The 25,353-nt window shown below is 37.5% G+C and overlaps 1 protein-coding gene across 3 annotated transcripts in view; it reads right to left on the reverse strand.

Annotated features, from left to right (window-relative positions):
- SIPA1L1 (signal induced proliferation associated 1 like 1) overlaps positions 1 to 25,353 on the reverse strand; it is a 199,687-nt gene that overhangs the window by 41,082 nt on the left and 133,252 nt on the right. For all 3 annotated transcript variants that reach the window (XM_041397930.1, XM_041397913.1, XM_041397923.1), the window contains 5 exons: positions 18,471 to 18,601; positions 17,675 to 17,863; positions 11,290 to 11,464; positions 3,982 to 4,085; positions 2,854 to 3,011 (listed from right to left, as the gene is read on the reverse strand). In XM_041397930.1, the coding sequence (XP_041253864.1) occupies positions 2,854 to 3,011; positions 3,982 to 4,085; positions 11,290 to 11,464; positions 17,675 to 17,863; positions 18,471 to 18,601 (757 nt within the window). The remainder of the gene's footprint in view (positions 1 to 2,853; positions 3,012 to 3,981; positions 4,086 to 11,289; positions 11,465 to 17,674; positions 17,864 to 18,470; positions 18,602 to 25,353) is intronic.

A 25,353-nucleotide genomic window follows, 5' to 3' on the forward strand; every position in this document is an offset into this window, starting at 1 on the left:
AGCTTGCCTTAGACAACAATGACCAACTTAGCTATTCTCAACTGTCAGTTCTCTTTTGATATAAATCAGATGAGAGTTGTTTGGAACCTCTGAAGATTTGACATTCCAATCCAGTATCATTCACTTGGCAAACTATCCTAAGAGACTAAAACTCTACTTCGATAGTGACAAGAAATGTTGCAACAGTTCAAACAGGATTGACCACATGTCTGTAACTAGATCTGAAAAAGGATTAACTAACTTTGGCCAGGATACCATGGTAATGGAAATAAAGAAGAATAGGATAAAACTTGACCACATTAGGAAAGTATGTGGTGTTTCCCTTAGAACACTGGCTGGTATTATTGCCACATTTTGATTTTATCTGAATTCTTAAACATAATCAGAGAAATTTCCCCAAAAAATCAGAAGCTAAGATTTCAGACTAAATCTTACGAGGGAGCATAGAGGAACACCAAAAATAAAAATTAAGTCACCCATCAACAACTGTATCCTTCTGGTTTTGAGTGGTAGGGTGTTTTGTTTGTTTGCTTGGCTTTTGCTGTTCTGAATTGCTTGGGGTGTTTTTTTCCTTTGGTTTTTTTTGTTTGTTTCTTAATTATTACATTTTTTCTGGCAACTGATATTGAAAGATGTCATTACTGTCATATTTCCTCCCAATGTATATCAGTATATCTCAAAGTATGCAACAGGGGGTGCTCATGAAGCAACTGACTCATCTCTAGTGGTTCTGAAGAGTCTGTTACTAACAAATGGAAGCCTAAGCGTTAAACACAACTACTGGATGCAATGAAAACCTACCAGACACTACCAGTAAGATTTTGTTTGGTTCAGTTTTCAGTGTCATGAATCACAGGGATAAGAATTCAATCTTTAACACATGCTAGAGAAGTTTTAAAAAGTGAGCAATGCTCAGAGATGCCAGACTTTTGAAATATTGTTTATCTTAGTTGGGAGAGAGAATCACTGGCCAAGACGGTGCTTGACTTTATTCCTTTTATGTAGTTTTTAAATATAAATTCCAGTACAATTTTATGCTATATGGTTTCCTGTTTTGTCTAGAATTATGAATCCATGAAACTGTTCCAAATAATTCAGTGAAAAAGAGGTCAAACTTACTTTGAAAAGTCTCCTAGAAAAACTTTTCATAATAGAATTCTACTAATTTAAATCAAGTGTTTGCACTGAGAGGACAGGAAAAAATAGTGTTTCAATATTAAAGACAGTTCAGAAAACATACAGCGTTCTGGTGGTCCTGTGTATCAAAATGAACACTGACATTCTCCCAACTATGTTTCATACTGTATCCCCTCCCCTTAAAATTTAAGCCTGTACCATCACTAAAGCCAAAATTACCATTAAGCAACCAATGAGGTTCCAGCCCTTATAGTTGTAAACACTTGAAAAATGAGGGGATTCAGGAGTCTGAAGGTCAAAAATAGAATCCTCAGATACTGGAATTTATTACAGTTTAGCAAGTATCAATTTCCCCCATGCCTTTTAAAAGGAAGAAAATATATGCAGTCATATTACTTAAAGTACAAGACAAAAGCAGATCTATGTTGTAATATGCAATTCAAGTGAAAGATGCATCTGCAGCCCTTGTGGATGCATTTCCTACATTCCCTTTGCTTCAAAATCACTTTCTGTACTGGGTAAGAGCTGAAACATATGTCTAAGAGTTTAAGGACAAGCTGTGTTCACATAAATTATGCAACAGTTGAATTTTTCAATAAGCAGCCTGAAAAAGAGTATCCACATGAACATTCTTAGTCCAGGAGAGTTAATACATATACAAAGTTCAGCATCAATTTTAGAAATGCTCTGTGAACTTTACCAAAAACTTCTGAGGAGAGAAAAGCCTTTAAGCCATCTATATGTACTTAAAAAATAAAGAATACACCAACTCATACACAGCAGTCTTAGATTTTCCTCTAAATAAGCACTTGCCTTAATCAAATACTTAAGTGAATATTTGTATTTCAGCAAAAACAAGTTAATTCTAAGGCTACCTCGTTTCAAGATACATTCTCTAAAGCCACTGGCCTGACATTTCATATTTTAAATGAAAATGCTTTATAGAGGTTTTCTGAGATGAATCAACATTTAAAAATGAAAATATTCTAAGAGTTCAGTATATAACAAAGGAAGAACTTTCACTGATAGTAAAAAAGCATAACTCAGAAGCATTTCTATATGCTTGCAATTTAGTTTAAAAAAATTATACTAATAGGAATATCATCTTGCAATTCTTTATTACATGTTACTATCAATTTCCATTTTCTATTTTAATCATATTGACTTTAAGGTCACTTTACGACTTCATTTTTTGCTGCATAATTCTCTGTCATTTCATTGTTGGACTGAAATGAGATAAGGAATTAAGATATTTCAGAGAGCTTAGCTTCTTCCTGAAAGGCTAAGTCACTTTTTCACTGTCTTAACTTTAAAAATGGAACATAAACTCAGATGACCAAGTTTTCTAAGCAAAAAGTAGAAGTGTTTTTTTTAATTTGTTCTATCAATGCAAAAAATATTCTTCTAGCATGCTCATAATGAAGAGAATAGAAAGGAAGTGAGAAGGTAATTCTAAAATAATTTCCAAGTGCTTGATATGCATGTGTATGTGCACATGTGTGTGTATGTGTCCTCACACCTGACAGCAGCAGCTTCCTCACTGGGCATATTTCATCTACATATTCCTGTTTATTTACTCTTTAAAAGAGTTCTAAATTCACACAACTCAAAACCTCCTTGACCCTCATCTTTCATTACATTTCCCTACTGAGAACTTAGGAGAAGAATGACAGCTGGCTCTGCACTCCAGCGGCTGCAGCAGTAGCTGTAACAAACCTGTAACAAACGCTGTCAGTGCAGGGACCGTGCACCCTCACAATGACAAAGACGTGCTGGAAGTGGGAGCGGATGTTCTTTGGGCTGAATGGTTGTGCTCCAGGCTCCTGGAAAACTATTGTCACAATATCATTTCCAATATGTCGTTTTCTCAGAAGCTTTAATGAGGGAAAAAGAAAAAAAAAGGAAAAAAAGGTTAAAACAGACTTTTCACAAATTTCCAATAATTTATTTCTCATTATTATAAATTACTATTGCTCATTTTCTTTCCCCAAGTGATACTTCAAGCTGAAAAGTGAGACAACTGAGGGTTATATATCAAGTACCAGAATTAGTTGTTCACCTAATAAATTTCAGGCATGGTTGTTTTCATAACAATTTCATTTTAATATAGCCTAGAGGGTGAACTTATAAGGGAAAACTTTAAGCTAAACAAAGGGGAAAAACAAATCCCATGAGTATCAAGAGTAATCAGTGATACATGGAAGCAGGAAAACATCCCCCATTTCACACATTTTTACAAGCCAGTGGTAGGTCCTATTTAAAGTTGAAAACAAGTTGTCATTGTCCTTAAGACAAGCTATAAATAATTTCCTGTTGGCTTCTTTCAGTAAATAGAGTGTTCTGCCCAAACAGTATACAGAGTTAAAGAAAAAAAAAGAAAAAAAAAGAAAAAAAAAGAAAAAAAAAGAAAAAAAAAGAAAAAAAAAAGAAAAAAATATAGAAAGAAGAAAGGATCCTGACTAAGGATTTTGGCTCATGTACTCTTGTGTAGTGTGCTGGACCACCCACTCATTATCTCTCTGCATATTACAGTCTGATGAATGCAAACCTTAAAGGGCAATTGACTTAGCTGTAAAAGGTTTAAAATCATCATTTACACTGTGGTCCTTCTGACATGTACTACTGACATTATTGCATACTATCACATCAAAGTAATGCACAATTAAATAGAAAACAGTCCAATGGAGAAAAATCTATGATGTACCTACAATCATCTACTTAGCTCATCTCCCTGACACAGAGACTGCCACCTTCACTTTTGATTCTCTAAGTGGTTTTTTGGTAGTAATGAATAAAAGTTGCCTTAAATACTCAATAGTTCATCTACTTCTGAGCCCATCTTACCTGTTGCTTGTTGTTTGGAGTATATGGCAACATAGTAGAAACGTGGAACATGATTTCATAGTCCTTGTATGTTGTGTACAGAGAATGAGTACCTGTTGAATCAGCTGCAGTTAAAAAAAGACAAAATGAAAGTATTATTAAAAAAAAAATCAAAACCAAAGTTTCATTATTATTAAAAAAACCATCAGTCAAGACAAAAATTTTTATTCATCCTCAATCCTAGCTGAAATATCAGCAAGTAAGAACGTACTCGGAGTTTATTCACCTATCAAAGCAGGTGTCACATAAAGACAGCCTGTGCACTTTTGCATACTTTTCCCAGACAAAAACTTGTTAGGAATAGGGAATTGATACCAGAAGACCCTGAAGAAAGCCTATGTAACGTGAAAAGTGAGAACAAAGTCTGAGATAACTTTCAGTTATCAAATATCCACCCAATATCTCAGAATGAAAGTGAACTGTAAGGAATGTGAAAGAGACTTCAGCAAGGAAGGCAGACAGATACTGAAAATGAATACTGTGATCAAACACACAATAAATAGCAAAGGATCTATAACCCACAACAACAACAGGATGAGTTCTCCTAAGCACAAACATCAGGACTTGAAATTAACTGTAATGAAATCAGGTAGCACCTTCACTGGAGCAGCTGATTTATGGACAGGAACAGTCAAAACCCTTAGTAGGATGCCAGCATGCTTATAACTGATGATGAAAAAAGCCCACAAAAATGACATTATGATGCTGGTATATTAATCTAAGGTAATCTCACCTGTTTTGAGTTCTGACCACCCTATTTTAAAAGTTACAGAAGAAAGAGAAGGGATCCAGAAACAGGCCACAGAAATAATTAAATGTGGATGGAGAGACTTCCATGTGGAGAGAAAATGATAAAAACTAGGACTATAAAGTTTAGAAAGAAAAAAGAAGAGGGGGATATTACTCAGTTTACAAAGTGTTGGGTGAAAACAAGACTCGATTACAGACAAATTGTGAACTTGTTTTCACTTTCTTTCACTCTAAAAAGTGACCTGGAAAAATATGCCATTCATTTAAGCAATAACACATTTAAAGATAAAATAGTAAGTATATGCTATTAAATACAACTTATGTCCATAGTGCAAAAAGCCTGATTTCAAACACCACTTGAAAATAACTCGTTTTATATATGGAACAAAGCATTCTGGCTATTTGAAGTTATATAAACATGCTACTAAATTATATAATCCTAGCTATTTATAACAATGTATTTTAAAAAGCTGTTAAAAAACTGTATCTTGGCATTTTCATTAGCAGAAAGATCACGTTGCTAAGAAGACAACAGATTTGAGATTTATGATGCATTTACAGCAACATAAATATACAGTTTATTTATCCAGATTCTGAGTATAAACTTTGAGAAGTTTGTTCCCTGTCAGATTCAGAAAAATAAAATAGGGGTAGCTTTACTATAAATGAAACACAAAATTATCTTGAAAATTAAATGGAAAGTTTTCTATATTCTATCCATACAGAGATTTTGCACTTCCAAATCCCCTATCTATAATAAAAAGGGGATTAGAAAGAAAAGATTCCTACAATCCAAATATTATTTTAATAATTTAATATTAAATATGCCGATCATTTTCTTTCAAATGCTATTTACAACAGCAGGACAGCTGTAAGGGGATCATTTCACCTTGCCCTGTGTTCACAGCAGCCTCTGTTCTCTGCCTGATCACTGCAGTGCACACCCAAGGAGACAGATACACCCAAAAGTCACCTAAACATCAATGCAACTTCATAACAGCTTCATCTGCTGAACAGTAAATACACTGATTTGTACATCATCTTTTGGAAACGGAGCATACAGAAATATGACAAATAATTGGAAGAGGGGAGGATTAGGTGCAAAAAGATAGGGAAGTGAGACCAGGGAAGGTAGGCCCAGAAAGAGGGGAAGGGGCTCAAAAGGTATTGGGAGAACACAATATAGCAATTCTAACCAAAAATTTTCTAGAACACCTACATATTTAAGCCAAACATTCAAAATTCCTGGCAGGATTTAATTTTAGGCAGAAAAATGTTTTCTGAGAACAGCACTGATTCTGCAAACTAAATAATCAGGCTACAATCCAAATGACACATTTAATAATCCCAGTTATTTCCAAGCACTTTACAGTTTAAATCTCTCCTATTCAAATCCAACTACCAAGAGAAGTCCATATGCACTACGACTGTGCATCTCTCTCACCATTCAGCTTTTGTGAAGTCCAGAATATTTTTCCTGAACTACACCACCATAACTGCAGGTGTTTGTTTTAAACCAAATCACAATTTGCAATAAAATCCAAGACTGTGTACTCGAATAACATCCATCATTTCAAGGTTAAAACTGCAAGCCAACACTGCAATCTACTTCTATTTAACAGAGGCCTGAGGGATCTTGAAATTCATTAGCACCTTTTTACACTGAAGATATCCCCTCTGGCCACCATTTTATGGCACAGCTACTCATTGCTTTCCCAGCCTTGCCCCATTACTGGATCTGGGCACTTAGCTGAGTAGCTGATTCTTTTTCCCTTCCATCATTAATCATCTCTAAAAACCCTCCTTTGTCTTCTGTCCTTCCAAAGATTCTCAGCTATATTCACAAGGATTAACAGACACACATTTTGAAGTGTTTTCCTTCTAACACCAACAGTGCTCAAAACTGTGGCAGACAACCACCAACATTCTGCTGACTGAATCCACAGGACTTTGTCAGCCTGCTTCTACAGCAGTTTAACGTCTGTGCTAGAAAACTCCATAAAAACCATTATGAGTAGAGAATCTGACTCCCTGTTTCAAAGAAAAACAATCCAAGGAATTGTAGGAGAAAGAAAAGTAAGTTACACTGATAAGGCAGGATAACCACTACTACAATCTGCGGTAGGGCTCACAATAAAAAGCATAAGAACAAATATTTTCAGAGCTTAATGTTGCTCCCCTCTACCTTTGCTTTGTCAGCAGCTGTCAACACTGCTCTTCTATCATACACAAGGATTACACCAAGCATTCATGATCAAATTCTGTAATACCCAAACTGCTTTCAGACAGAAATGAGGAGGACAGAATCTTTTATTTTGTACCATACAAAAATATAGGTGTAACACAAATGCAGAGAAATGCAGATGGACTTCCCCCATCACTATTTCTGCTTCTTAAGCAACTTAACATTTTAAGATTTGTTGGTCTCCCAACAGAAGGCTCAGACCCAAGAGTAAGCCTATCATTATTTCCACAAGGTTGCAAAGCTGTTATATGGTGCAAGTTAAAAAGGTAATCTATCTGTATTATTTCATTAGAAACACTGGGGTTTCTTGACAACCCCTAAATGAAATGTCAATTCAAAGTTCATTCATTCCCTAGATTTTATTATCTACTTAATTAGCTTATGGTTTTATATTCTTCTGATGTCTCAATCAGAAAATCATGCAGTATATAAACATTTAGTACAGAAACCTACCATTATTAACTTAGTTTGTAATCTTATCAAATTGATAAATCATAAAATTCCCAGCTCATATTAATCAACTTCCTTTATTTCCCTCATCAACCACACCACCACTCTGTTGGACACACAATCCTTGTTACCAGGCCCAGCATTATCAAGCTGATCCCACTTACCAGTGTAGAACACTGAAAAGCAAGACTAAGTGAGGGGGAGGGAAATAAAGCATACATTACAACTGGAAAATAAAGAAAATTGACTGAAGTTATAATTTGAAAGATCACTGTGATGTTTATTACTTTAAAGTGATGCCCATAAGCTTCCTAGTCACTGTGGGATAGGTGACATTTTCAAGCTCTATTTCCTATCCAAAGTCTGCAGGCTGCAAGGAGATAGACTGTTTCCCCTCTGGTAATTCTAGAAATAAACAAACAAAATTTGAAAAGTAGCATCTCTTTTTCACAGCGGTACTGGCAGAGATCCAAAACTAAAGCCCTTGAAGGATGCAATACACTTAAAGAGGCTTTCAGTTAATAGTATGCATGAGATTCCTCCTTTTAAGGAACTGGCTCTGTTATGGACACTTACTAATTATGACCCTAACTCTAAAAATTTCTAAGAATAACTGTTCTGAAACTGCCTTTATGCTAGAGCAACTTTACTTTTCTAAATTTGCATAAATTAAAAATAGTGTGAATATTTCCAGAGTACGTAAAAAACCAGTTCATCTGCATGCAGAGAAACATCTTTCCACGTCTTACATCATGTAACTGCTTTCCACAGCTTGCAAAGTATTGTCAAAGGTACAGAAACTAGCCAAGCAGTCTACACAGATCTGACCTTTCTGACAAGTCAATGAACAGACATTTGTTTTTAAGCGCATCTTTGCAATCAACTGTGCTGCCACTGAACACAGTCCTGGGGCAGGAAAACTTCCTGAGTAGTGAGACTCCAAAAACTATTTCAAGACAAGGCTCTCTAGCAACAAAAGAGCACAGAGCTGGAAGAAGGAGAAGCTCAGTTCCTAGCTGCAGACCTAGCTGTTGCAACAAAACCCATAAACCTAAGTCACCATAAAAAACCACAACCCCCTCCTTTGCAGGTCTCTGTGTTAAGGCCAACAAAAAAGGACCAACTGATTACTTAGGGTAGCTACTGAAAATGTATTGCCTGGCTGTATTCTGCTCTATATATATATATTCCCCACACCTGAGATGCAGCTCTTGTGACCATCTCTGGTCTTTAGCATTTCCCATGCCACTAAGTGGCTTTTTCCCCCCATTTCCTGTGTAGAATATGCTGTAAGTGTTTCCAAATGCAGCTATCCAAAGAGCTGAGTGCTGTGCCCCCAAAGCACCTTCGCTTTCAGCATTACCATCTGTGCTTTGCACACTGGCAGAAAGGAGAAAATACCACCATCAAGATTGAATTAGAAATGTTTGCTGCTATTGTTCACATTTGCTGCTGTCCAGACCTACTCATTAAGAACTCATGCATGCTCACACGTAGTCATGTTTTCTCAGTAATCCTGCAGGCAATCTAACCTGAAAGATTTCAGACAACTTAAGAGTTCCTAAGCAGTTCTGGCTGATAAGGTTCTACATATGTGAGACTGTAAACCTCGACTGAAAGAAAATGTAGGAAATCCTTCAATAAAGCAGCAGTTTCCACTTAGAGGATTTCCTGTCCTCTATGGTAATACTGAAGTGTTCACATAAAGACTTTTTGTATTTTTAGATACAGAATGGAGTTGAGTGGGTCTACTGGGCAATGTGAAAAATATATGCCAGCTCTCAGCTTGGAGGAGAAACCACCATTACAAGAAGATTACTCTCAAAACCAGGAGAGAGTCAGTCAACTTAAAGGTTCCATTCAACAGGTGCTAAATTGTAGTCCATGAACTCAAAGCCTGACAATATTCTTTCCTCGAGTCAGAAGCAACAACAAGGAATTCAAAACACCTCTGGAAAATTTTGCTGTTCAGAAGAAAATGCAAAAGAAGTACTTAAAAGACATTTACAGCTTTCTTGGGTATATTTGTGCAGATGAATCAATCATACAGAATTTACACAATGAATCAATCATACAGCATTTACACATACTAGAAACCAGAGTGTGTGGACTGACACCAAAATATGGGTTATTTTCCTTTTTTTCACATCCTAACTAACCTGGAAGAAAGGGAAGAGACAATCTTGCTTTAACAACTGAAAGTAACAAAAGTCACAATACAAAACTAGAAGCTAAATAAATGTTTTCTCTGTTTTCCATACCCATTTGATTTTTGACCTAGCTCATCTTTATAACCAATAAAATGACAGTTCAGAGCTGTGCAAGAAGAAAACTCACCTTGAGAATTTTAAGTATTTCCTACAAGAGAGCTGATGAGGGACTTCTCTCAAGGACATGTAGCAATAGGACAAGGGGGAATGATTTTAAGCTGAAGAAGGACAGGTTTATATTAGATATTGGGAAGAAATTCTTAACTGGGAGGGTGGTGAGGCACTGGAACAGGTTGCCCAGAGAAGCTGTGAATGCCCCATCCCTGGAAGTATTCATGGCCAGGTTGGATGGATCTTTCAGCAACCTGCTCTAGTGGAAGGTGTCCCTGCCCATGGCTGGGGGGTTGAAATGAATGAGATGATCTTTCAGATCCCTTCCAACCCAAGCCGTTCCATGGGTCTATGAAATGCTCTCAAGGGAGGTACTACAACAGAGGCAATATAAGTATTGCAAGTAAAAAAAACCAGGCTCAATGTTAAATAAGTGCAAAATAGGTATTAATTCAGGTTCAAAACCAAAGGAAGCTTTAGAACCCTCTGAGGATTGACAACTAGACTGGTCAAGAACAGTCTGAGGAGATGGCAATGCAATTGCTGTAGGAATTAAGGACAGAATATAGAATGATGGAGTATTAAAGCACAGCGAAGTACTCTATTTGTGCCAGGAGACCCATGACAAGACCACAGCTTCTGCTGCACTGAAGCTGATGAATGTTTTTCAGCTTTCATGAATCAAACTCCTTATTTCATTTCCTTTGCTACAAGTAAGCAAAATAGCAAAAGATCTCCACAGGAACTGGTTAGCTCCAGTACTCCAAGAAAAGGAACACAATACAAAATTTCCCCAAGTAAGTCAAACAGATATACAAACTGAATGCAGCATGTGCTAGCTGATAAACAGGTATTTCACATGACTGATTCCAAATGCAGGGAGTTTCTCTTATAGTTACGGTCACCCAAGATCATCTCACCACTGCATTTTGTTGCAATATGTTTTACAGTTAGAGCTGATAACATAGCTGCCAAATCCAGTTTAATTTCCATAACTCAAAAAAGAAAAAGCACAGAGGGAGGAATACATTTGACAGGATGACTAAGACAAAACTGACTAGAAGAAAAACTGCATGCAACAGACATCAGAAAAGCAGTATATCAACTTTTCAAGGTGGAGTGATATAGATGCATTTGAAAAACATTTGAGACTCTCTATAAGCGCATAATTTAAAAAAAAAGACATACCAACTGTATTGATTAGCCTTAAGACAACACACTGATGATAGATTTGCAATGCTAATAATCATTCCATAATTACTGACTTCTTGTTGTAGCTTTATTGACAATTTCATACCAAATTAGTGCAAAAATCCAATTATTATCAGAGTTGAGAGACCATATGAGTACAGTTAAATTACACATGCTCCGCTTTCACTTGTATTAAGCAACTGCCTTCCTACAACAAAGATGTTATTTTTAAGGACTCTTCAAAAGGCAGTTAGTAACCACATAAAGCATTTTATTCACTTAAGGGGGGAAAAAAGAATGAAGAAGTCTTACTTTTTGTATCCAGCTGAGCACGGTACTTGTCAAATCCCTTGAGTCGAACTCGCTCTCCCAAGAGCTGAAGAAACTCCTCAAAGGCTGGACCTGCTGATTCATTATTATACATTTCCTCTTCTGTGCTTTGCCCAGCTTTACAGTACATGATACCCACCTTAAGTTGGTAACTTAACTGCAAAAGAAAAAAGATTAAAATTTTATGTGTATTCCAAGTGATGAAGCAACTTACACACCCAATTCACTTCCCACCTTTTCATAAATCCATAATTCACAAATGAAAAGATACCTAATAGTCAGTCTAATTTCAAAAGTTAGACTAATTCCAAATACTCTCATTTTTTTTCTACTGTATTTGCCTCAAGGATGGCAGATTTAATCTGAAGATGTCAAAATGCTTTCTGAAGTGAAACAAACATGAACGTTGCTTATTTCCAGGAGGGCAACACTGCAGCTCGCAAGTGAATGTCCAACACTGAGCCACGTGGGAAGTGCTGGCTGAGAAATGCCAGGAACTTGACACTCACTCACTGGTACCACAGCTGCCATCCTATGCTAAGCCTTCCAGACAGAAGGGTAGGGCACATCATGTGCTTGCTTCTTAAATGAGTGACCAAATGAAATCTCTCTCATTTCAAAGAGAAGATAAAAATTATTCACCTGTTAGCACATTCACCTGTTAGCAATGATGAAAGCCTCCATGACTTTCAGTGGGTCCTGCTCCCTGACTTAAATATAATGATAATAACAAAAAAACCCAACAAAATTGAAAAACGCTGGTTATACTTTGAAGGTACTATTTACTAGCACAGATCTTTAAATACACTTGTGCTTTTCATTTCCATTTTCCCTCTAATTTGGTAGTTGATGGTCCTAATACAGCAGAAACTGAAGATGTAAATGAAGTAATTTTTACCCAATTATAATTGTGATTCCTCAAAGCAAACTGTTTCTACCAATTCCAAATTGATACACACACAAAAAGAAGGAGCACACTGTCATCATTTACATCTGGATTAGAGACAGAAAAGTCACAGAAGGGAAGAAAGCAGCATCCACAGCCATTTACTGCTGTCTCAAAAACCAATTTCACAGGCCAGAACTCTGATTGAAAGAGCACAAGGGAGAGTCTTGGAGTTTATGTATGTAATTCATCCAGTAGAAATGCATCCTTATTGCCTGGTAAATAATCTTTCCTCCTACACATGAATTTGTGCAGAGGCTCTACTTCAAATAAACATTAACCACATATGCCAGAATGAAGTTCTAAGAAAAGCTATCAGAACAAGCATGAGATTTACAAGTTTAGGCTACAGGTTAGTGGGAAGTGAAAACATTTATCTGCAAGGGCACTGGAAGCGAAGTTATCTGAATATACTGTAATTTGCTCTCAGCAGATTCCATCCCAAGCCATGAGGCAAAGGATTTTCAACTTGCTAGGAGCATGTGGACACATAATGAAACTGAAATTCACTATTTTTAACCTATTATATTTATGGTGGGATAATTTAAAGGCCCTCAGAAGTGGTCCTACTCTGTCTCTGAAGAAAGTAAATTTTAAAATTTAAAAACTCTGGAAATTGCTATTTTACTGTACTCTTCCTTTACTACCAAGGATGAATGATGATGGGGATAAAGTATTAGTATCAGGAAAACAAGGAGGGAAAAAGAAGAGTAAGGATAACCAGGCTTGTTTACTCCTGCTTATAGTAAGTCACACTTCTAGGCTTATTTTTCCCCACTACAGAATATCCCTTATTTTACCATCTGACACACTGATTTGCATCTTCTAAAAATGTCCAGATTTCTTATGACAAAACTCGAGTCCAGCACAAAATCTTCAACTGGTTCGGGTTGGAAGGGACCTTAAGGATCATCCAGTTTCTAAAGTCCTGACATGGGCAGCAGGGACACTTTCTACTAGACCAGGTCTGCTCTACTAGACCAGACTTGCTCAAATTCACATCCAACTTTACTTTAGTACCTTCAGCGATGGGACATGCCCAGCTTGGCAATCTGCTCCAGTGCCTCCTGCTGACCCGTGGTGAGGGAGGAGAGGAGGGGAGCGAGGAAAGGTGGTGAGAGGTGGCAGTGCCGCCGTTCCTGCTGGAACAACTGCCATCGCTCTCCACACCATCAGCAGCAGGTCCTGTCTTGGACCATTCAGGCATCTGCTGCCCACACGTGCCTTCTCCAGTCCCACAGAAACAGGATGGATCTAAGTGCTTCATGGAGCCACAACACCTTAGCTGTACTGCCAACTACAACAGCTTCTAGTAATTTCACTTAAAGAAGTTAGGACAAAGAAAATTATTTCATGAAGCACACTTGCACTAAAGCTTCAACTTTAGGTGCAGGAAGTATTCTCAAGGGCATAAATATAAATGGGATCTGCAGCACCAATGAGCAAGCAAACAACCGTGCTTTATTGCTTTGAAAATGTCAGCCTGAGAAACTAAACAAGGACTACGCAAAGAGCAGGATATGCCTTCTAGCTGGGTTCTTAGATTTGCTAATTTGTGGAAAAAAGTTTCCTTAAGGACAACACAAATTGGCATTTCTGAAAAAGAGCAGATCTGGAGAAAGCATGCAGTCCCCATTATTAGACCTCCTTCTGATAAACCTACAGTCCTTAGAAGTGTATTAACTACAAGAAAAAGCTAAAAAAGAAGTTGAAGCATGAATTCTGTTGTGGTAAAACTACTAAAGTAACAACTTCATTTTAATAATCTGAAAGTATTTACATATTTATATACATAAGAAAAGTACACTTTAAGTATTTATCTAGCACACAGTAAAGACAGCCAAAAGTATAGCTTGGATTTAACCAGTCAGCAACTTTATATTATGAACCAGGAATTATATTAAGAACCAAGTGACATTTGGCAGTATTTCTATGAATGAGGAATTGCCATAAAGATTAGCTTCAACTGCAATAAATCAGTAATTGCCCTAATATTCAAATTTTTAAATCATATTTGAAAGCAAACTTACAGTAAACTACCATGAGCTCTGCATTCAAGACTAAGATTAGTAGAAGGTGATTAGCAAAGAAGGCAGTGCAGCCCTAGGAAATTATTGGATTGCTGTTTAACACAGAACTATTCAAATGAATGCATTTTAATAAATCAAATAAAAGAACAGCTAGGTGACAAGCAGTGTGGACCATATGTACGAACAGCAGATGTTACCACTCTAGCAATCCAAGAGGAAGTAAGGAAGGAGAAACTTTCACAGACACCACCAGTACAAAACTAGGGCAAGAAAAATATTCCCATTCTAGCATTGAATGACATATGCAGATATTGAAAGAGAAGAGACAGAGCTCAGGCATAAGAGTGATATGAAATGCAGAGAAAATATGTTGCAGTGAAAGACTCGAAAAGTGCAATCTGTTTAGTTTATCATAAACAAGACCAACAGATGATATAATCACTGCATACAAAAACCTTTGCTGGAAAAAATCTCACACCAAAAAGACTTTTAAAATGTAGCAGAGAAAAATATGAGAAGTCTTAAAGCTGAAGGCAGATAAATTTAAATAAAGAAGTGTAAATTCTTAAACATGAAAACAACCAACTGCTTCAAGACCTCTCTCAAATATAAAGAAGACATCTTATTCTAATGAAAACTGATGCATACAAATTTGGCTCAGTGAAGGGATTTCCTGGGTGAAATTTAGTGGCTAAGTCAGGCTAAGGTGACTTTATAATCTTAACCCTTAAATTTACAAAACATTTTATCTGCTATATCAAACAGGCACCTGCTCATGCTGTAATGAAACAGTGTGACACTCAGCAAGAAAAAGTGATTAACATTCTGTGTACTTAATTAGTAGAGCAGCTGCTACCCAATTTTTGTTAGCTTAGATTTGAAAAAAATGCAGCTTCTAATTAGCACAGAGTGTACTTATCTTTTTTGCTAGAAGTGTCAAACTGTTTCATTACCACAGAAACAGAAAATATTTGATTCAGATAACAAAAATTCAACTATCACTTGCCCTTAATTATTTTCAAACGTTTAAGTATTAGAAAGCCATATTATGGGAGCTTAATAACATATAGGATATGAACTAAGGATAATTTAACCTCACAGTTTTGTTAGATGCCATGGAATCATAGAGTGCTCTTTAAGGTCATTCAGCTCCCATCCCCTGCCATGCACGGGGACACCCCTCACTAGACCAAACTACTCAGAGCACATTCAACCTGGCCTTGAACACCTCCAGTAATAAGGCATCCACAGCTTCTCTGGGCAACCTGTTCCAGTGCCTCAACACCCTCACAGCAAAGAACTTCTTCATAATACCTAGTCTAAACCTACTCTCTTTCAGTATGAAGTTATTTCCCCCTATCCTGTCACTCTGTGCTGTTGTAAAAAGTCTCTCTCCCTCTTTCCTATAGGTTCCTTTCAGGTACTGGAAGGCCACAGTTAGGTCACCCCAAGCCTTGTCTTACAGGGTGAACAATTCCAGTTCTCTCAGCCTTTGCTCACAGCAGAGATGCTTTGACCCTCCAATCATCTTGGTGGCCTCCTCTGGAGTGACTCCAGCAGCTCCATGTCCTTCCTGTGCTGGGGCATCAGAGCTGATGCAGCCCTGCAGTGGGCTCTCAGCAGAGCAGAGCACAGGGGCAGAATCCCCTCCCTCCCCTGCTGCCCACGCTGCTCTGGATGCAGCCCAGGACACGTGTGGCTCTCTGGGCTGGGAGTGCCCACAGCTGGGTCATGTTCAGCCTCTCAGCCAGCAGCACCCCCAAGTCCTTCTCAGCAGGGCTGCTCTCAATCTGTTCAGTCTCCAGCCTGTGAATGCCAGAGGTGCAGAATCCAGGTGCAGTATCTTGCCCTTGGTCATCTTAAACCTTGAGATTCCCATAGGGCCACTTCTTGAGCTTGTCCACATCCCTCTGGGTGGCACCCCATCATTCAGGCATGGCAACTGCACCACTCAGCTTCCTAATTTGCTGAGGGTGCACCCAATCTATGTCATTAATGAAGATATTAAATCCCACTATGAACCCGAGATAAACCACTTATCCCTGATGTCCACTGTGACTCTGAGCCATTGACCATTACCCTTTGGATGAGACCATCCAACCAATTCCTTACCCATCTAACAGTCCACTCATCAAATCCATCTTTCTCCAGTTCAGAGAGAAGGATGTTGTGGGGGACCATGTCCAAAGCTTTACAGAAGTCCAGAAAAACAATATTGTAACCCCTCCCTTGGTCCACTGATGTAGTTACTCCATCGCAGAAGGCCACTGGGTCGGTCAGTCAGGATTTGCCCTTGCTGAATCTGTGCTGGCTGTCTCAAACCCACCTCCCTGTCGTCCATGTGCCTTAGCAGAGCTTCTAGGAGGATCTGTTCCATGACCTTCCCAGGCACAGAGGGGAGGCTGACAGGGTGATGGCTCCCAGGGAATCTTCCTTTCTGCCCTTTTTAAACATGGGTACAATGTTTCCCGTCTTCCAGGCTCCTGGGATTTCCCCTGTCTGCCATCACTTTTCAAATGCCATGGAGAGTGGTTTGGCAACTCCATCAGCCAATTCCTTCAGGACTCTGGGATGCATCCCATTAATCCAAATCCCATTACGTACGTTCAGGTTCATCAGACGGTCATGGAACATGATCTTTTCTTACAGTGGGAGGGACCCAGTCCCCATCCTGGGTCCATACACTCAAGTGGCATGGAAAGAGAGGTTGCCAGTGAGGACTGAGGCATGCACACAGCTATAAAATGTCACTACTGAAGTTGATAATCATAAAATTCACTTGAGTCATGGACTTCCATTTTTCTAAGTCAAAGCTGTAGTGCTAATGAGCCTTGGTCCCATCTTTAAAAGACAAGGAGACTATTACCTCATTGAAAATTACTCGCATGAAGAAATCCTTAGAGTATTTTTCCATGTAGTTTATTCCAGGGGAAAGAAAAAAAGAACACCAACAAAACAAAACAAGACAGGCAGCACCCTGGTCATGGTTTAGTCAATGCAGTATTACAATGAAACGTTTAGCACCGTGGGAGACTTACCTTCTTAGTATAATAGCAATAAGAGAAACAGAACTCCCTCCTTCCCACAGTCTTTGAAAAACAATACTGTAGTCTCTTTCACAGGAAATTTAAATTAACAACTGCCATAACATGAATCTAAAACTTTAGGCCACCCAGAGAAATGAACTTGATTTCGTACATCCCAAACATTCTGCAAAAGTTGGGGGAAATAGACGCAACATAACTCTCCCTACAGATGACATGTTTTAGTTTAAATGAGGCATTTCAACAGACTTACTCTAATCATATGAGCCTAAAAGATCATTTTGCAACTCATGACAATAATCTGACAGATTAAGATAATTTGTTTAATTCTGTAACTCTGCACTTACCCCTTGCTCATCAAGCTTCATAAGCTGTTCTGTGACTTTTGGAGTGTTGAAGGCCAGCCTTAAGCAATGGATATTCAGCTCTGGAACCACATACTCCAGCACTTCTTTTAGGGGAAGTCCCCTCGCTGTGCAATGCTTTGCAGTAGAAGGGATAGCATCTTCCAACACAGAGCCTCTTAATGTCATGAGCTATGCATACAAAGGAAAAACAGCACATATATTGAGTTATGCACTGAGACTGACGAGCAATAGCAGTGCAACTAGACATACTATTTTTCCAATTCTCAGTACAGATCAAGGACATTAAGGAATTTCTTTTAGCATGAGACCAACACTGATACACAAAAATTCCACTCATTGATAACAATAATCAGACTATTTGAAACAATTCATCACATTTAAGTTTTACAGGAAACTACTACCTGGAAAAGTTAGTATTACTACAGATTTTCTATACTATAGAGCATTTCAAAGTAAAAAGTACATTTCTCAGGTCTACCCACTGCCACATATAAAAGTGAAGAAGGCCATTTCCCTCCTCTTTGCTTGCTTCTAGCTGATGTAGCTCCTGTAAGTTTCTCAAGATTTAACCTTCAGCATTTCCTCTGTACTAGATGCTACGGAATAACTTACATATATTCTGTGCCAGATAAACATGTAGCATAATTCTGCCAGGAGGTTCCTGGATTATACAGGAAGCTATTACCAATGCTGAAAAGCCCATACACCCCATATATTGCACCTGATTTTGCCTGCTCAGTTCTAGTTTCTTTTACTATCCCCCTGGACTGCTTACCTCACTAGTTCTGAATATGATCCGGTAGTTGTACTGAGGTCCATTTTCTTTGATTTCCTCTGGCTTCTCTCTTCTTATACTCACAGCTACTGGACCCAGGTTCTCATCTGCCCCAAAATAGTTCCAGTGTTCTTGTATATGAGAGAAAAAAAAAAAGTATGTCTTACTTCTTACACTTCAACTATATTTCCATGCTTGATTGTTACACTGGAAATAAACTGCCAGCTCCATGGAGCCAATAAGAGCATGTCTTCAAGTGGTACCAGGATGTCAGTCTTGTGCTTCACTTCTCTCATGAGCTCCATTTATACAAAAAGGCTGAAATTCAACATAGCATATCTGCTTAAATAGGCCCAAAACAGGATACACCTCTTACATCAGCTTTTATATTGCCATCTGTTTCGTTCACATTGAACTAAATAAGCACTACTAATTTCCCCACTTAAAAATAAAGAGAAGGAAGCCAAATGCACCAAAGTGGGAAACTGAACAACCTATGTTAAAATAGAAATGTCAAACAACTGTACTTAGCAAAGGATATAAATTATTTATTTTTGTTTGAATGCTTTTTGCCTTTTCCATACACGTTGCTCAGTTCTAAAATGGGAAAAACTGATGAAGCTGAAAAAGAAGTTAAAGGCTTGTTCACAGTAAAAATATCAAATCATAGTACCACAGAAAAATAAAGCACAAGAATAAAATTACTAGCATAAATATTGAACAGTGAAGTGTTCAACAACCCTTAAAGTGCTAAGAGTTCAGTTGATAACCAGTCCAGAGGTAAAGGCAGCAGAGAAGAGAATGCAAGATTGGTGAAATCACTCACTAGCTGAACAGCAGATTCCTTGAAACACATTTTTATATTTGTCTAACTATAGACATGTAAAGTCAAGCTTTACATGAAAAAAAATTAGAAAAGCACATTTACAAAAACCAAAGCTCAACAATTTTAGAGACTGGTGTTGAAGGCTGTTCTATAGAACCTTTTGAGCATTACAGACTATCTTGAGTGATGACAGAGGTATATCTCCATTAATGCAGCAAGATATAAACAAAGCTGCATATATCTTAATTGACTGCTGAATTTAAACATACATTCCCTAAAAGAAAATGTAAGAGAAAAGTCAAAAAGCAGGAGTCAAGCATTGTGCAAGAAAAGTCCCATGTCATCAATTTCCATAAGCTGCATATAGGAATGCATTTATACATGCACAAAAATAGAAAGTTAGAACCACCTGAAAATACAGCTATTCAAAGAAATGTGAAATTCAGTGATATAAAGAAAAGACGTAACTGCCCTGACAGGAAATGTAACCATATAGCCTTTACTACATACAGATTACTTGTTATTCTTAAAACAGAAATTTTAAGAACTTTAGGAGCAGTCTAATATAAGCCATTCTACCACAGAGAGAAAATGTAAAGAATTTTAACATCATACAGAACTGCATCTTTAAAGATAATAAAAACAGATATTGAAATACATTCCATCTAAAGTGAATGGCAATCATTTTTCCAATTAATAATACAGTTAAAAATTTAGGAGCCTCATTTTTTACTCTAGTTCTTTTAAAACTTATACTTACTGGTTCTTACAAAATCTCCCTCCAACATACTAAGTGCTTTCACACAGCTGTCCAGCACTTTAAACCCTTGGGGATTTTACTCAAGTCCCCAGTGTCTGGTATTTTATTATCCTTCACTCCACGTCTTCTGTTTAAGATTTCAGAGCGTGCAAGACAGCGTTAGAGACATGCTTGCAGCATTGGAAGACTTGCTTTCTACCAAATTTGTCTGCTAGTTATGGAAAGCCAATACCCTAAACAAAGGTAATTAAAATTCTAAATTCTTTCAATATCTCGTGGAATAGTCTGTAAGTATTGTCATTAAACTGTGGGTGGCTGAACTGTGAGTGGGAAAATTACTAATAAATTAGGTTATCTATATAACTCTAATTACGTTTACATACTAGTCTACAGATATAAGCCCTGTAAATGCCAGAGATGTTCTGTTGTTCAAAATTTCAAACTATCTTACTTGCACCCTAGCCTTTCTTTCTCCTGCATTAAGTAGCTTGGGTTTTTTGTCAAGATATTTATAGCTCACCAAACCATTTATGGCAGACAAGGTCCATGCAGAAGCAGCACAGTCAGAGAAAGTTAGACTAATTTTTGAATCAGTATATTACACAGCCTTCAAAACTGAGGTAACTTGGCCATCTCACACTAAACTGCTTAGTGACTTAAAAACAGTGATGTGGCTTTTCTTTTATGATTGAAAAACTTAAAGAAAAAAGATATGGAGGTCAGGCATACTAGAAGGGTTCAAACAATTCATTACTTTACTGTATTGACAGCCATACAGATGGTAAAATTTGTGTACCCTGCAATCACTCTAGCCTGCAATTCAGATAGAAAATTTTCTCAGGAGAAATTATTCTACATCTTGGCAACACATTTAAGAAGAGCGGCAAGAGGAATGCTTGAAACTGCACACACACACACAAAATACACATAGATACAATTCTGTATCGTTTGATTGAGCTTTTTAATTAGTTCCTATTGCTTTGGAAAAATGCAGCAAGTAGTGTGGAACTCTACACTTCTCTGCAAAGAGGAAATGTCTTTTATTCTCTCTTCCTCCAGTCTGTACTGGGCAGTGTCTTTCTTGCCTTCCTTTGCACATCCTTCACTCTCTCCTCTACTCACATTTGCTACTGGGTTGTTCATTCTTGACCTTCATCTTCATTCTTCCTCCTCCCCTAAATCCCATCTCTGTATTCATTCTGCAAGCTATAATATATATCCCTGTATCTGACTATTTTTCCTTCTGGTACACTTCATTGTACCTCCACCTGATTTTCCCTTAAATTCTGAATCCCTTTACATCCAACAATTTTCTCTTTCCAGTGCAGGAAAAGTAGCAGCAGGATTAAAGTGCAAAAAGCTTAATATGCAGTGTAAAGAGAGCTAATTAGTTGTTTTATTGGGAAAATAAGGACTATGTCACAATTATAATTCAGGAACTTGATGTCAAACATGAACACCATATTTCTTCACACCACACAAGCTAATTGGAAACAACATTTCTCAAGCTTGACATTTAATCTAAACAACTGGTGAAAAATCATTTAATTAACAGACAATCAGGACAACTAGCAGCTGCCATAAATTAACTTATAAATCCATACTGAAAAAAAAAAGACTTGATTGTAGCTGGTCATTAAAACAAATGATACATACTTTTAAAAACAGTTAGATAGCTATCATATAACTCAAAAGATACTTCCTGTGAAAGAACCAAAGCTAAAATACTTATTTTCCTGGCAGATATTTATGAGCTTCCTTTGCAATGGAAATCCCAGTAAATGCACTTGATTTTAACTGAAAAAGTTCTTTTGTGCTTTCATCATATTTCCCTTTAAATATCATGTCCAAATGATATTCTGCCTAATCAGACTACAAATAAAAACCCCAAACATTTCTCTTCTGAATGAAACGCACATCAAGTTTCCTCTAATCCTAGCTTAGCATTTACAGTTCTGGAAAACCCTGCCCAGTACTTCTCTGGAGACAAAAGGGCAGGCAGCACTTTGGGAGATCTGCAAGTCTAGGCACTTACTTGAAAGGCACCAACTCTCGGATAGAATATGCAGCAATTTAAAGCATCAGGGAAAAGGGTATTTTTACTGGCTGACAACAATTAAAAGAAAGCCGACCAACAGCTCATTTATTATAAAACCAGTTCAGGAAACTATTTACTGCTCAGTCAAGTCTTTCACTCTAAGCCAGTAACTAATATTTGTCCTAAATGGCAACATTAGCCACTACTGCATGAGAAGGATGGAAGCAAAATAGATGCTCTTGGTTCTTTCCATGAGAACTGTAATTCCCAGACACAATTACAGGAACAGAGCAAACAGACTGCTCCTCTGGAGTGACATGCTCTCTTTCCTGAACTGCACTTGGACAAGCTTTTCTCTCTGTGTGATTTTAATATTGATTGTAAATAAGGCTTTAATAAACATGTCTGCAACTTTTCACAAATTGGTTCTCGTGCTGGCTTCATCCTCTCTCTCTTTTTTTATGCACAAGCTTAACTTATAAATGTCTAGACTTCAAACTTTTAGTTAAGTCTTTCTATCAAATACACCTTTTAAAACACACCATTATTTAACCACCTTGTAAATACATCTTGTGCGTCATAAGAGAAGCATTAATTTCCTATAAAAATAAACATTTCCATGTGAGTCAGTTGTGCATGAGCTTCTGTTAGTGAATTGAGAGAAGACACTGAAATTCATAAGACCCTGCAAGGTTCATTTCTCTCCACTAAGTACAAAGGCAGTCTGCATGAATTAATTCAGATATAAAGTGGAGAAAGTGAATTCAGCCTGCCATTATAAAGTTCTCTTGCCAATATCTTTTTCTAAGTATCATTTTTCTTACCTCCACTAAACTGTCTCCACCAGTATTTTCACATTTAGAAGCCGGGACGGCAGGCCAGAATACTGTTTATCAATTCCACTGCTTTGTAGAGGGACCAACTTCCTTTACATACAAAAACTCATCCATTTGCATTCATTAAACTTATACAAGACTCATCCATAAATATCACATGCAAATACTTTACGCTAACTAGATGAAAATATTTTAATTTGGACCATGTTAGTAATACTAGAAGCTCACTTATCCTTCCTCCATACACTGCTAAAACTTGAGATGCATCTATCATCTAAGTAAGAGTACCTGTAAAAAATGAGCTATTGATTTTATATAATTAAAGACTTCAGACAAGTTACCATCAGCATTTCACCAAATTACCTTGAAGAAATTAAAAGGACCTATATGAATTCAACATCTTTCACCCTTTTTTTAAAGACACAAGATTAACTATTTTTTTTTTTTATGTGACAAGACATTTTTCATGAAATCATGCTGACTCACATCACTGATTATTTTTAACTGGCAGTTCTTTATTGATATAGTCTCAAATTACCTTCTTTGTTATTTCCAGTTGGAATAAAAACCAACTCAGCTTACAATTCTCTGGAACATTGCTTTTTATTCTTTGCAAGCTCTAAGGTTACTAGGTGTTCTCAAAGTCCATTATATTTTCCTGGTTTGAGATCTTTAAAAGGTATTCTTGTCAAATCAGAATTCATCTAAGAATACTTCCAAGACTATAAAATTATACAAAGCCTTCTGACTTGACGAGCTGATCCTACTGAAATTGTCTTTTGGCACTGTCTGTTCCATGCATAACATGATAGAAATCCAACTTCTCTTCCAGCAAAAAAATTTCTGCATCATTACTTGCTTCATGTCACATAAAAAATTCAGTTACAACTGACTTCCTAGATTTTTTTCCCCATGATGCTGCTTCAAATTTTATCACTATCCCATCTCATCAGCTTAAAGTTTGCTCAGGGAACGATGATACTCTGGGTGGTCAACAAAACATGTTCTGTACTTGTAGAAAACTGGGGTTTGGGATAGCTAATGAGGCTTCTGAAGTACAGCTTTTGAGATAAAAATCTCTGGAAGAAACAACACCCCTGGTTTGGACTCTGCTAGACTGAACACAAGAAAAGTGAGTCTAAAACCCTGTTTTATTGCTTAAGGAAAAAAAAAAAATCACAGCTTCTTCTCCCCAACCCATCCTACTCCATAGCACACATTTGTTTATCTGGCTGCCTCTTACCATACCCCGAGGACTAGATTATGTTGATTTTATCAATTCTTCCTAATTACACCTAAGAAAAAATGGAAACATAATGGTGACTGGAACTGTAGTAGCATGAGGGTGTGGTTTCCCTTAAGGAGAAGGCAAACCAATAAATTGGTTTTGCCTAAGGGCTGAAATTCCACTCACACCTCCTTCCTCCTCTGCTGTTCACTTCCATCCCTTACCTGGCCACATGGCTTTGGCACTTCTCTGACTGCAAGGAAATAATAATATCCCTCACCAGAACTGGAGAGAAACAATCAAGCAGTAAACCCCAAATTTATTGCAATGGTAAGAATTCTGCTTGCTTGTTCAGTAAGCTCAACTGGCTTATCAAGCTCTCTGAAAACAAGAGAATCGGTACAAGGAAGAGGGAGGAATAATGTCTGCCCCTCTTAGTGCTGAGATGCTGTAAATCAGGTCAGCTGTAACATGAAACTTTAGTTGCAAAACTCACTAGACTGATAAGGAATCAAATTGTTCCAGAGAGAGACAGAGGAAGATAATCCCAAAGGTCACAAACCTCAGGCTCTCCCCTCCAAGCATACCTTATCCTGTATCACACATCTAGCTTACTTTTCCCAGGAAACCATTATTTTTCCTAACTCCTATGTCTCCAAAGGATATGGATCAGCACTCTCAAAAAACATGGAGCAAAGGCTACCTCTCAGCCCTAGAAAGAATGCAGAAAGAGGAGACTGTGGAAAGAGTAACAAGAGCCACATAAACAATGGACAATGCAGGGAGGAAGAGGTGAGAGATGGATGTATTTTGAAGGCAAGAGAAAAATGGGAAATTAATTTATTAGCACTAACATGCAGTTAAGAAGTGTAAGCTTTTTCTTTTAAGACCATCAATTTGACTCTAACCAAGCATCCATGTTGCTTTTATAAGTGAGAAAAACAACCTCTTTTGACTTGCATTCACTGAAGAGAAGAAACCCAGTCCTGATCATTGGAAGGTAAGGAACAAGCACTCTCCAGGTCAGTCATTAGACCAGCTCTATCCATCAGGAAATACAACACAGTCCTGCAGATGGAACTCTTTTAAAGGACTTATGTCTGCAATCCTTTTTGAGCATTTTCAGAATCATGAAGAACAGAGGGAGATCTGTACCTCCTGGTGCCAGTATTATTCTGACTGAGGGGACAGAGTG

This window comes from Onychostruthus taczanowskii, unplaced genomic scaffold (assembly GCF_017590055.1).
Source record: "Onychostruthus taczanowskii isolate IOZ18803 unplaced genomic scaffold, ASM1759005v1 scaffold1, whole genome shotgun sequence".
Taxonomy (NCBI): domain Eukaryota; kingdom Metazoa; phylum Chordata; class Aves; order Passeriformes; family Passeridae; genus Onychostruthus; species Onychostruthus taczanowskii.